The following is an 11,665-nucleotide window of genomic DNA, read 5'->3' as shown; positions in this document are numbered from 1 at the left end:
TTTGTACCTCTGGCTTTATGTGGATACTGGGAATTGAACATAGGCCATCAGGCCTGGCAAGCAAGTGCCTTTAACTGCTGAGCCATCTCTTCAGCCCTGGGCTGATTTATTAAAGAGTTATACTGACTATATTCCATATTCTCTAAACTAAAAATCAAGGCCAGGTGTAGCGAATACCTGTAATCTCAGCACTCAGAGGTGGAGACAGGAGGCTCAGGAAGCTAGCCTGGTCTACATAATAAGCCATGCCTACATAGTAAGGCACTGTGAAATAAATAACCACCTAAATAGGTAAATAAATAAGTAAAAAGAGCGAAAGAAGGAAGATCAAGACCCACAATGTCGGTAAAGATTCGTTTGTGTTAACAGACATAAAACAACCTCATAGAGAGTGTGAAAGTTTTCCTTTCAATCTTGATAAAATACAAATGGCTTGTAAGGGACAAGGGACAAAACAGCTAGAAATGGGAGTGTTCGAGGGAGCCCAGGTATAAGGGTCACGTGTGAAGTACCTTCAGCCCTCTGAACATCCCAGTTAGTCACACACGGCAGCCATGTTGCTCTTCCACGCCCATGGAAATGGCCAGCCTCCTCGGCGACATTCCCATGGAGATGATAAAGTGTGCACTGGACCCTTGAACCAGCAGCTAGCCCTTCCAACTGGCCAGTTCTCCCCACAGGGCTCTCTCCTTTTCCTGTAGGCTCAAGTGCAATATTTTCTTCCATCATATCGATTGCAAAGGAACAGTCTCCCCCATTTAATTGATCAGACCTACTTGAGAGTTTGGTGTCTTTAGTGCCTGGAGAGCCCCGCGCCTGTACGAGTGGGGCTGAGCACACATCCCCCGGGTTAGGGCTGAACACTGGCCTGGTCTTCTGTCTCACCCCTGTTCTCAATTTCCTGCCATCTAGTGTCTCTCTGATAAATGCTGAAAGGAGAAAAGGTGTGATTTAATTAGTTTAAAGATATCAAACAAACCCACAGGGAAGTTATCTCCTCCTCAACCCCTGTATTTTTCTGGCTCAAGGCTGTGTTACTTAGTTACTAAGTGAACTGCAGAGGAAGGGCTGGCATGCTGGGGTTGGGGGGGGGGGGCCTGGCATCAAAAGAAGAGACAGGCATTGTTACAGCTGCGAGTGGGAACTTGAGGTCGGCTGCCCAACACAGGTGGCAGCTCGCTCAAACAGCTCTTTGGAGGCATTCCCGGGTGGGGGAGGGGAGGGTGGCATAAATAATCTGGACAAAATCAATAGTTGTTCTCGATGACACTTTCTGTCCTGAAGGTCAAAGTATTCAAATCTCACTGGACCACCCATCTGGAAGACAGGTGTGCCTGAGGTGAATGGGGCCAGTCCTTCTGGGCTGAGCCCACCCGAGCTGATTCCCAGGGGTCAGGCACGGAGGGGGGACGACGACGCACAACTTCACCAGGCGAAGGCATTGAAGGGGTGGAGCTCGCCATAGCACAGGAGCAGAAACTGACCCCCCCCCCAAGTCGCTTTGAAGGGAGTGGGTTATTCGCTGACCTTCCAGGACTGGTGGTGCCCACACGAAAACAAAACTAAAAGTCGACAGCAACATCAATCAATCAGAGGTTGCAAGGGTGGGAAGGAAACGTTGAGACCCCGTGGTTCATTTCTTGCATGAGTTAGAAAGGACTGGTCGTTCTTCAAAATGGTACATGAACTTGACGTCAACCACCGAGAACAAGACATCATGGTACCAGGGAAAGGAATTTAAAGAGTGGGCACTTCCTGCCTCTTCCTTCCCCTTTACCCCTGGAAACCAGCAGGGTCGTTGGTTTTGAACTAGAAACTTGCATTCTAACGCCCAGGTCACCAGTCGAGTGAGGGGTTCCCCTGAGCTCAGGTCCAAGCTCACCCCTCCCTCTCTCAGGGCTGCGCAGAGATGCTTGGGAGCTGCCCGCCTCCCCCGCGCACAAGCTGACTCCCGGCCCGCGCGGCTGGGACGCGAGGCGATCACTAGCAGCTCAGCTCCCACCTAGCCAGGGAAGCCAGCATCTCCGAGAGACAGAGAGAGAGAGAGAGAGAGAGAGAGAGAGAGAGAGAGAGAGAGAGAGGGCGAGAGAGCGAGAGCGAGAGCAGAGCCCCTGCGCTGCGCCCTTACGAGCAGCTCCCTGCTTCTCCCCGCGGTGGCCCCTGTCCCTGCCGCCCTTCTATCCGTACAGCTCTCCCCGCCTGTTACCCGGCTTCTGGATTCTTGCCTTTTGCTAGTGAACTGGCAAGCGGATAATAAATAAGACAGATGGATCAGGACAGCTCAGCCAGTAGAGAAAGCTAGAAGGGGTATGCTTTCTGACTGCCCAGCTTCTGAGGCCGCCCGGGAATGGTGGTGGTGGGTGTCCGGGCTCAGACGGTGAGGAAAGGGGACGGCAGGACTGATTATGACATTAAACTATTGGCACCCAGGCTGAATCATAGCAGTCAGAAAATAGGTAAGGGCAACTTGATGCGACACATCTCCCACTTCTTGTCCGTCCTCCAGGGCTCCCCGCAGAACACCGCGCGTAGGAGGAGCTGGACTGGGTCGGACCAGCAGGTGCTGGCTGAAAGCAAGGGGACTGGATGGCTTGGGGGGGGGGATCTCCAGCTGCGACCTCTGAGGGAAGCGGGACCGAGCGACCCCGGTAGAGCCTCTGCTGGCTCCTGGAACTGAATCCCAGAGCCCAGGTGAGACTGGCACACCTGCCGGCGTCTGCGCCTGGAGAAGGAAGGGCTGGCCGTTCCCACCCCCGTTTCTCTCGGCCTTTTCCCTGGTCCTGCAAGGTGCACCCGGGGCTGCTTCATGGCAGGCACCACTTTGCAAACTTGAACGGCGGCACAGCTTCATGATCCCGGAGCCAAGTCTGGGTCACCCCAGCCGGCTGCCTGGAATATGCTGGGCCAAAGCGGAACCGAGTCTATGAAATGGGAGAGAAAGCCACCACGGCGTGTCCTTGCCAGGAGTCGCGCGGGGGCTAAAATCGCTTCACCCTTCACGCCCCCGCGGACAGGGTCCGCTGTGCCCCGCTCCGCGGGTGCCCGCGAGCTTCTCCTGGGTCCGGGGCCACCCGCAGGATTCTCCGCTTAGCTCACCCCGGTCCTCCTATAGGAGCCGGCGGGCGGGCGGGCGGGGCGAAGCTGCGGTGACGCAAGGCGAGGGGGCGTGGGGAAGTGTGCCCAGGGGCTCCCCCCCCCCCCGCCCGGGCCAGTCCTAGAGGCGCAGCCACCAGCGCGCGCACTCAGGGCCACCTGCGCCCCGAGCGCCTGTCCGCAGCTCGGGGACGGCAGTCCGCGGGCCAGGCCAACTCTCGGACGCGCGAGGGGACAGCAGGAGCCCAGCAAGGAGGCTGACATCCTGGAAGCCACCCCGACCGCCTGGAACCCGCCAGGGTGCTGCGCGCCAGGGCAAGGTAAGGGACGGCTACTTGGTGCTAGCGAGCCCACTTAACACATTGCAGCGGGAAAACAAGGTGGGAGGTGTGTGCCGTCGTGTGTGTGTGTGTGTGTGTGTGTTTTCCAGAGACAGATGGAGAGAGCGAGAAGCGCACTTGCGCACCTGTATGCATCTACCCCGGAGATAGTGCGTGGCTCGGTGCGACCTAATGTGGAGGTCCCTGTGCGTAGTTCTCCGTCCTTGTGTCTTTTGGGGGTGACCACGGGAATGAACGCCGCGGAATCCTGAAGCGAGGGGAAGGAGTAGGGTGTCCGGGAACGGATCTGCCTGCACAGCCTCTGCCCGTGTGGTGGCGTGTGCCTTGGAGCCCTAGTGTCCAGGTGGTTGCTGCGATTGGGGACAACTTCTTTCCTAGGCAAGAGCCCCAGGAGAGTGAGGCCAGCTGGGAGCAGGGCTTGTGTCAGGAGCCACCCCACGGCTCCTTCCTGCGCACCCTGAGACCCAAGCCTGGGAGAGGGAGGTGATGCAAGAGGGAAGCCGAGGAAAGGATTCTCCCGTGTTGTTTTCCACGCCCACTGGGAAGACTGGCCACCCCAGTATGGGGTCAGATCCCAGACTCGCCTAGATTGTTCAAATCTCCGAGCACCTGTGAGAGCTCCCAGCTGCCCCTGGCACCTCAGTCCCCTCTGCGTTTTCCACTACCCCCTTCAGCACCCTGAAAATAACAGAGATTCTTCGGGAAACCTTTTGATCCCAGGGTCAGCTAGGAGATGCCCCATGCATTTTCTCTGCACCACCTTCGCGGTCCTTAGGCTGGCCTACCCTCACCCCCACCCATCCACTGTGGCCAGCTGCGCTGCCGCCGAGGCTTTTCTTAGGCACTCTAGCGCCCCGGTGGCCCTCCCAGGCTGTTGTCTCTGCTGGTGGCCGGCAGGGCTCTGGCCCCAGAGTCTCAGCTGGGTTTAGCAAGCACCGAGGGGAAAGAGAGTGCAGACGGTGAGCAGAAAAATGCTGGAAAGACCAGTGATACTGAAGCCTAGTAGGATCTAAGACCCGCTGGTGCAGATGCCACCCCACCTCTGGTTTATTGGGCAGACAACCTCAGCCCATGGCGGCAAGGGAAGGATGCTGACATTATACTCTGCCTTCTCTCCAGCACAGCCAGGACTGTCTGGGAAAACCAACAGCCAGGCCATGTCCAGTACTTAACAGATCTTAGGCTGAAAAAAATAAATAAATAAAGTAGAAACCCAAACTTCCGGGTACATTTAATTTAACCACAGTTCAACAAGTACCGACTGACTGGCTGGCATTTAGAACCCACTTTCTGTGGGAAACATAAAGTAGACGCCATTTGGAGACTTTGGATGGTGGACTTCTTGTTTTATAGGAATCTGTATGATCTAAGCTCATTTCTTCTTTTTGGAAGCGCCTTTCCACTCCCATGGGGCTCTCCAACCGGCCACCTTTCAAAGCTCTGAATCCCTGGATCACTGCCTCTCAAAAGTTGAGGCATGTCTCTGGCAATTTCAGGTAAAACTCACCCCATGGGCTTTGGCTAGGCAGAGTTAAGGCTGAAGAACTGAATTCAGCCCTTCCCCACACACTCTGTGCCATCATCCCCTTCTAGGCTCTTGACGGTCTCCTCAACCCCAGGACTCCAGTCTCAGGCAGACGCTGGAGTGAGACCACTCATGATATACAGGCAACGCCCAGGTAAAGGAAATGGTTAATGTACGCTGCCACACTGGCTGGCTTGAACAGGATTCTGGGTCTGTAGAGTAACTAACAAAAATGCTTAAAAATGACACTGGAAATGATCCAAGTCAATCCATGGATTTTAAAATCAGTTTCTTTACAGTTTCTGGTTTTAATAGCTATTGTCAGCTTTTGTAGACATGAAATCGTGGGTCCCCAAAATACTTTGGAGGGGAAAAAGCCCAGACCTCACTGTACAGGCGGTGTGTGGTGAGGAGCTTAGCACAGAAAGAAAATGAACGCACCTGGCGGTGCAGAATGAATCACAGGCGGAGGTGGGCAAGGAGCCCCTGCCGCTCGGAGCTGCCTGTCTCCTTGAATTTATCTGCAGTCTTTCCCGGCAGCGAGCAACCATCCACACTCTTCCATCCATACTTGGCCATCAGAATAAGGTGCTCTGCTTTAAGGGAGACGTTCTGGACACATCATCCCTGCGCCAGCTCCCCTCTTCCTAGACAGACCACCCGCCTGACACTCTCACATTACCCTGCATACACTCAAAACCCAGCTTCAAATTTCCCATGAACCCCCCCGGACAGAGGCAGGCTAACATTCCTTGTTCCTATTTTCCTGCAGTTCACATCCTACCCTCAATTACCTTGCCTATCTGGCCCAGAGAGCCCAAAACATATGCCTCGCACAAACAAGCCTCATAGTGATTTGTTTCAGCAATATTTTTTTAAAGATTTTATTTTGTTTTGTTTTTTTGAGGTAGGGTTTCACTCTAGCCCAGGCTGACCTGGAATTCACTATGTAGTCTCAGGGTGGTCTCAAGCTCGTGGTGATCCTCCTACCTCTGCCTCATGAGTGCTGGGATTAAAGGCGTGTGCCACCACGCCCATCCTTAAAGTTTTTTATTTACTTGTTAGAGACGGGGGAGGGGGGTGGAGAGAGAGAGAATGGGCATGCCAGGGCCTCCAGACACTGCAAACGAACTCCAAACACATGCATGACCATGTGCATTTGGCTTACTTGGGACCTGGAGAATTGAACCTGGGTCCTTAGAATTCATAGGCATGTGCCTTAACCACTAAGCAATCTTTCCAGCCCTAGACAAAATTTTAATTTAATTGTGGGATGTGGTCTGGAAAGATGGGTCAGCAATTATAAGCACTTGTTTGCAAAGCCTGTTGACCCAGGTTCAATGCCAAGCACCCACATAAAACCTGATACAAAAGTGGTACATGGGGCTAGAGAGATGGCTTAGTGGTTAAGCGCTTGCCTGTCAAGCCTAAGGACCCCGGTTTGAGGCTCGATTCCCCAGGACCCACGTTAGCCAGATGCACAAGGAGGCACACGTGTCTGGAGTTCATTTGCAGTGGCTGGAGGCCCGGCACGCCCATTCTCACTCTATCTGCCTCTTTCTGTCTCTGTATGTCACTCTCAAATAAATAAATAAAAATAACACAAAAAAAATTTTTTTAAGTGGTACATGCATCTGGTGTTCAATTGCAGTGACATGGGACCCAGCTTTGCATACACACACACACACACACACACACACACACACACACACACACAGAATTTAAAAATATTGTCTGTGGGATGTGTTACTTTATATCTTAAACCAAGCCAATAACATTCTAATTCTTTTTTTAAAATTTTTATTTATTTATTTGAGAGCGACAGACACAGAGAGAAAGACAGATAGAGGGAGAGAGAGAGAATGGGCACACCAGGGCTTCCAGCCACTGCAAACGAACTCCAGACGCATGCGCCCCCTTGTGCATCTGGCTAACGTGGGACCTGGGGAACCGAGCCTCGAACCGGGGTCCTTAGGCTTCACAGGTAAGCGCTTAACTGCTAAGCCATCTCTCCAGCCCAACATTCTAATTCTTTTCTCAGCACAGGGATCACACAGCAGTCAGTTACTTCAAACTAAAACCCAAGTATAATCCACTAGTTTTTCATCCACCTGACATCAAATGGGGCACTATAAAAGCATAGAAGACCTAGGGCCAGGAGGGACCATGTCTGAATGCCAGGTTCACCAATTATGAGAGCGAATCACTTACACTCTCTAAGCCTTGGTTTCCACATCTTTAAAAGAGAACATTATCCCCCACCTCCCAAGATGGCCGGGAAACCGAAGTGGACCATGGGTGTGGACAGACCACACCCATATCTGGAAGCTTCTGTTCACATACATCATGGAGCTCATATCCCTCAGTTGGCTCCTGTTTTTGTACTTAATCAGAAAACTGCAGGCAAATTCTCTGGGATGTTAGTAGGAATTTTCTGAAAGAGTCCCCATTCAGGGACTTTAAGGAAAGGCTCTCTCAGCATGAAGGGGTCAGGTATTGGGGATTAGAAAACAAAAGTTTAGCCAGGCATGGTGGCACACATCTTTAATCCCATTACTTGGGAGGCAGAGGTAGGAGGATTGCCATAAGTTCAAGGCCACTCTGAGACTACAGAGTGAATTCCAGGTCAGCTTGAGCTACAGTGAGACCCTACCTCAAAAAAATAAGAAAAAGGGGCTGGAGAGATGGCTTAGCAGTTAAGCGTTTGCCTGTGAAGCCTAAGGACCCCGGTTCGAGGCTCAGTTCCCTCAGGTCCCACGTTAGCCAGATGCACAAGGGGGCACACGCGTCTGGAGTTCGTTTGCAGAGGCTGAAGCCCTGGCGCGCCCATTCTCTCTCTCTCCTTCTATCTGTCTTTCTCTCTGTGTCTGTCGCTCTCAAATAAATAAGTAAATAGATAATTAAAAAAAATAAATTTAATTAAAAAAAGTTTGATAAAAACCCTTAAACTAAATGAAAGCATATATTTTTAAAGTGAGAGCAAGTCAGGCTTTTATTTTTAATATTGAAGACTCTAACCTGATTCACTGTGTAGGCAGGTTTCAATAAATTAGAGATAATGAGACAGCAGAGGAAAAATGGGGGCAAAATAATACTTAGGAGGTTCTGATCACGCGCCCAACACAGTGCTGGATGCTTTTACATACTTTTCCTTGTCTAACCTCCAGGGCATCTCTGTACTAGCAAAGGAGAGTCAGAGCAGCCAGGGACTAGGCATGAAGCCACATGGGCTCAGACATGGAGCCCAGGGTTGTTCTCCTGATGGTTTTGTTTTTCTAACATGGGGTTTCTAAATGACAGCGAGTCGGCATAGGTGCCTCCACAGGAAAATACCCAGAATGGCAGAGCCGGACAGCTCTGGCATCAGGGGGTGAAATACTCCAAGATCGGCTTTTTCACAGTGTGGACTAGCCAATTCCTTAGGGGTCAAGGTCTGTGTGTTTGAAGCCACAGCTCTCCACCATGGAAAAGGAACTCAGAAAGCCTCCTGGCTACAGGTGTGGGCTGGCAGCAGTACTTGGGAAGAGATTTCATCCTTCTGTCTAACAGGATCTCTTAGATAAACCCCTTGTGTTGGCTCACGCCTGTCCTCCTAGCACTAGGAGGCTGAAGCAGGAGGATTGCTGTGAGTTTGAGGCCTACCTGGGCACAATAGGGAGTTCCAGGGTAGCATGATCTACATAGTGAGACTGTGTCTCAAAAAACAAAGAGCCGGGCGTGGTGGTGCCCACCTTTAATCCTAGCACTTGGAAGGCAGTGGTAGGAGGATTGCTGTGAGTTCAAGGCCAGCCTGGGACTACACAGTGGGTTCTAGGTCAGCCTGGGCTATAGTGAAATCCTACCTCGGAAACCCCAAAAGCAGAACAAAACAAAACAAGGGGCTAAAGAGAAGAGAAAAGATAAAGGGAAGGGAGAGAAGAAGGGAAAGAAAGCAAATGTCTGAGAGGATAAACCAGAGATATTATAAATAACATAATATAAATAAATAAGCAGTGACTATTTAAACAGCCTAGGACTGGGGTCTAGGGAGCTAGCTGAATGGATAAAATGCTTGCCACCTAAGGCTGAGTCCCTGCATTCAGACCCTTAGAACCTTCATAAGAACGGGCACTGCTATAGCACGCCTAGAGAGGGAAGGGCGGTGGAGAAGAACGGCGTGAGAGCTCGTGGGCCGGCCAGCCTGGTGAGCGGCTCAACGCAGTGGTAAACAATGAAGTGAGATGACCCGAACGCCGTCCTCTGATCTCCACACATGAACCATGACGTATGCATGTGCCTACACACACACACACACACACACACACAACACATACTCACATACTAAAAAAACAAAGACGCCAGGACTGATGGCTGCTCCTCCTTTTTCCCTTCCAGATGTCACAGTGGATTCTCGGCTTGCGGGGCCCGCTAAGGTGAGAGTAAGCTTCCCGCTTGAGCCTAGACTGACGGCAGAGCAGCCATGGAGATGGCTTCCGAGCAGCAAAACAGGAGCCAGACGTGGCTGTCCACCCCATTCGATATAGATGGCTCACTGGGGGCAACCAATGGCTCCAACCTGACAGAGCCGTACTACGACACAACCAGCAACGCAGTCCTTACATTTATATACTTCGTGGTCTGCATCATCGGGCTGTGTGGCAACACACTGGTCATCTACGTCATCCTCCGCTATGCCAAGATGAAAACCATCACCAACATTTACATCCTCAACCTGGCCATCGCCGATGAGCTCTTCATGCTGGGACTGCCCTTCCTGGCTATGCAGGTGGCCCTGGTCCACTGGCCCTTTGGTAAGGCCATTTGCCGGGTGGTCATGACTGTGGACGGCATCAATCAGTTCACCAGCATCTTCTGCTTGACCGTCATGAGCATCGACCGTTACCTGGCTGTGGTCCACCCCATCAAGTCGGCCAAGTGGAGGCGACCCCGGACGGCCAAAATGATCAACGTGGCTGTGTGGGGTGTGTCTCTGCTGGTCATCTTGCCGATCATGATCTACGCCGGCCTCCGCAGCAACCAGTGGGGGAGAAGCAGCTGTACCATCAACTGGCCAGGTGAATCCGGGGCGTGGTACACGGGCTTCATTATCTACGCCTTCACCCTGGGGTTCCTGGTGCCCCTCACCATCATTTGTCTTTGCTACCTGTTCATCATTATCAAAGTGAAGTCCTCTGGCATCCGGGTGGGATCTTCCAAGAGGAAAAAGTCAGAGAAAAAGGTCACCCGGATGGTGTCCATAGTGGTGGCTGTCTTTATCTTCTGTTGGCTTCCCTTTTACATATTTAATGTCTCTTCTGTCTCTGTGGCCATCAATCCCACCCCAGCCCTTAAAGGCATGTTTGACTTTGTGGTGGTCCTCACCTACGCTAACAGCTGTGCCAACCCTATCCTATACGCCTTCCTATCTGACAACTTCAAGAAGAGCTTCCAGAATGTTCTCTGCTTGGTCAAGGTGAGTGGCACAGATGATGGGGAACGGAGTGACAGTAAGCAGGACAAGTCCCGGCTGAATGAGACCACGGAGACCCAGAGGACCCTGCTCAATGGAGACCTCCAAACCAGTATCTAAACTATCTGGAAACACGCACGTGCACACAATGCACACCATGCCATCTCCTGGCGACAGGTTCCACACACTTCTGGCCTCCATGCCCATCACACCCGGCTTCTAGAATAGAGGACTGTCCAGCACAAGCCCAGTTCAGAGAGCAGTATATGAGTCCGCTTGTTTGACTGAATGATAATGTGTCTCACTGACCACGTCCCTTAAAAGGGACACAGAAATGCAGACAACATCATGCCAAAGTGTGAGCTTGAGAAATGCTAAAGCCCAACAAAAACAGAAAAACTACAACAAAACCCTAGCTATGTGTGTTCTTATACCAGTATGTGACTTGTGTTCTGCTGTTTATGCTGGCATACTCCTGTCTAGTGTCTGTAGAATCGTCACCTACGTGCCCTGTGTTCGTGTACACCAGGAGCTAGTTAAACGTGCATAGCCTAGGTGGACATTGACCACAACATGGAGCCTAAAGATGGGGACTCACCATGAAGCCCGTCACGTTTAAGCTTTCAGGTTCTCTCCGATGTGGGCTTTCCAGGGCCCACGAGGAGCCTGAGCGGTATGTTCACACGATCATATGTTTTTGTTTAAAAGATGTGAAAGTAAGATATTTTTGTATTCTTTCTTCTAGAGGGCCCCTTAAGCTATAAGCTTCTAGCTTTCCGGAACCTGCATCTGGTCCTAGATATTTATTTCACTAATTCCAAACAAGTTAGGTCAAAGTAAGAAGAGGAGAAGAGAAGCCAGAATGTCAGCTCGTGTGTTTTCTCAAATGCAATCAGTGGTTCATTTATTTGCCCCAGAGGACTGAAATGATGTGGCCATCATCACTGCATTGATCAGGACAACCTGCTTTATTAGAAGATTACTGCTTTCTCTCCTCAAATTGCTTTACTTTTTGAGAGCTGTGAGTGTGCAGGTGAGGTGGAATCAGAAAACTAAACTAAAAGGTGAAAAATGGACTGCGCTTGAGTATTGAGGGAGAACCAATCTTCTTTTCCTCACCATGAAAATAAATGAAAAATGAAAAAGAAGAGTTATATAACTTTATGGGAAATCATGAAATTGGTTTATTTTGGTTTCTTTTTAATCCAAGATATAGCTTCCTTATGAGAAAAAAATAGAAATGGAATTCAACAATTG

General features: G+C 51.1%; 1 protein-coding gene across 1 annotated transcript; it reads left to right on the top strand.

The window, feature by feature from the left end:
- The first annotated feature begins 3,230 nt into the window (after positions 1 to 3,230).
- On the top strand, positions 3,231 to 11,546 carry Sstr2 (somatostatin receptor 2). Its single transcript, XM_004655148.2, has 2 exons — positions 3,231 to 3,413; positions 9,334 to 11,546. The coding sequence occupies exon 2, from the start codon at positions 9,419 to 9,421 to the stop codon at positions 10,526 to 10,528; it is 1,110 nt and encodes a 369-aa protein (XP_004655205.2). The 5' UTR covers positions 3,231 to 3,413; positions 9,334 to 9,418; the 3' UTR covers positions 10,529 to 11,546.
- Positions 11,547 to 11,665: the final 119 nt, after the last annotated feature.

Source organism: Jaculus jaculus, chromosome 9 (genome assembly GCF_020740685.1).
Source record: "Jaculus jaculus isolate mJacJac1 chromosome 9, mJacJac1.mat.Y.cur, whole genome shotgun sequence".
NCBI lineage: Eukaryota > Metazoa > Chordata > Mammalia > Rodentia > Dipodidae > Jaculus > Jaculus jaculus.
This window is presented reverse-complemented; position numbering and strand designations above follow the sequence as displayed.

Coding starts and splice junctions, on each gene's coding strand:
- Sstr2 (XM_004655148.2), top strand. CDS start 9,419: ATGGAGATGGCTTCCGAGCAGCAAAACAGGAGCCAGACGTGGCTGTCC.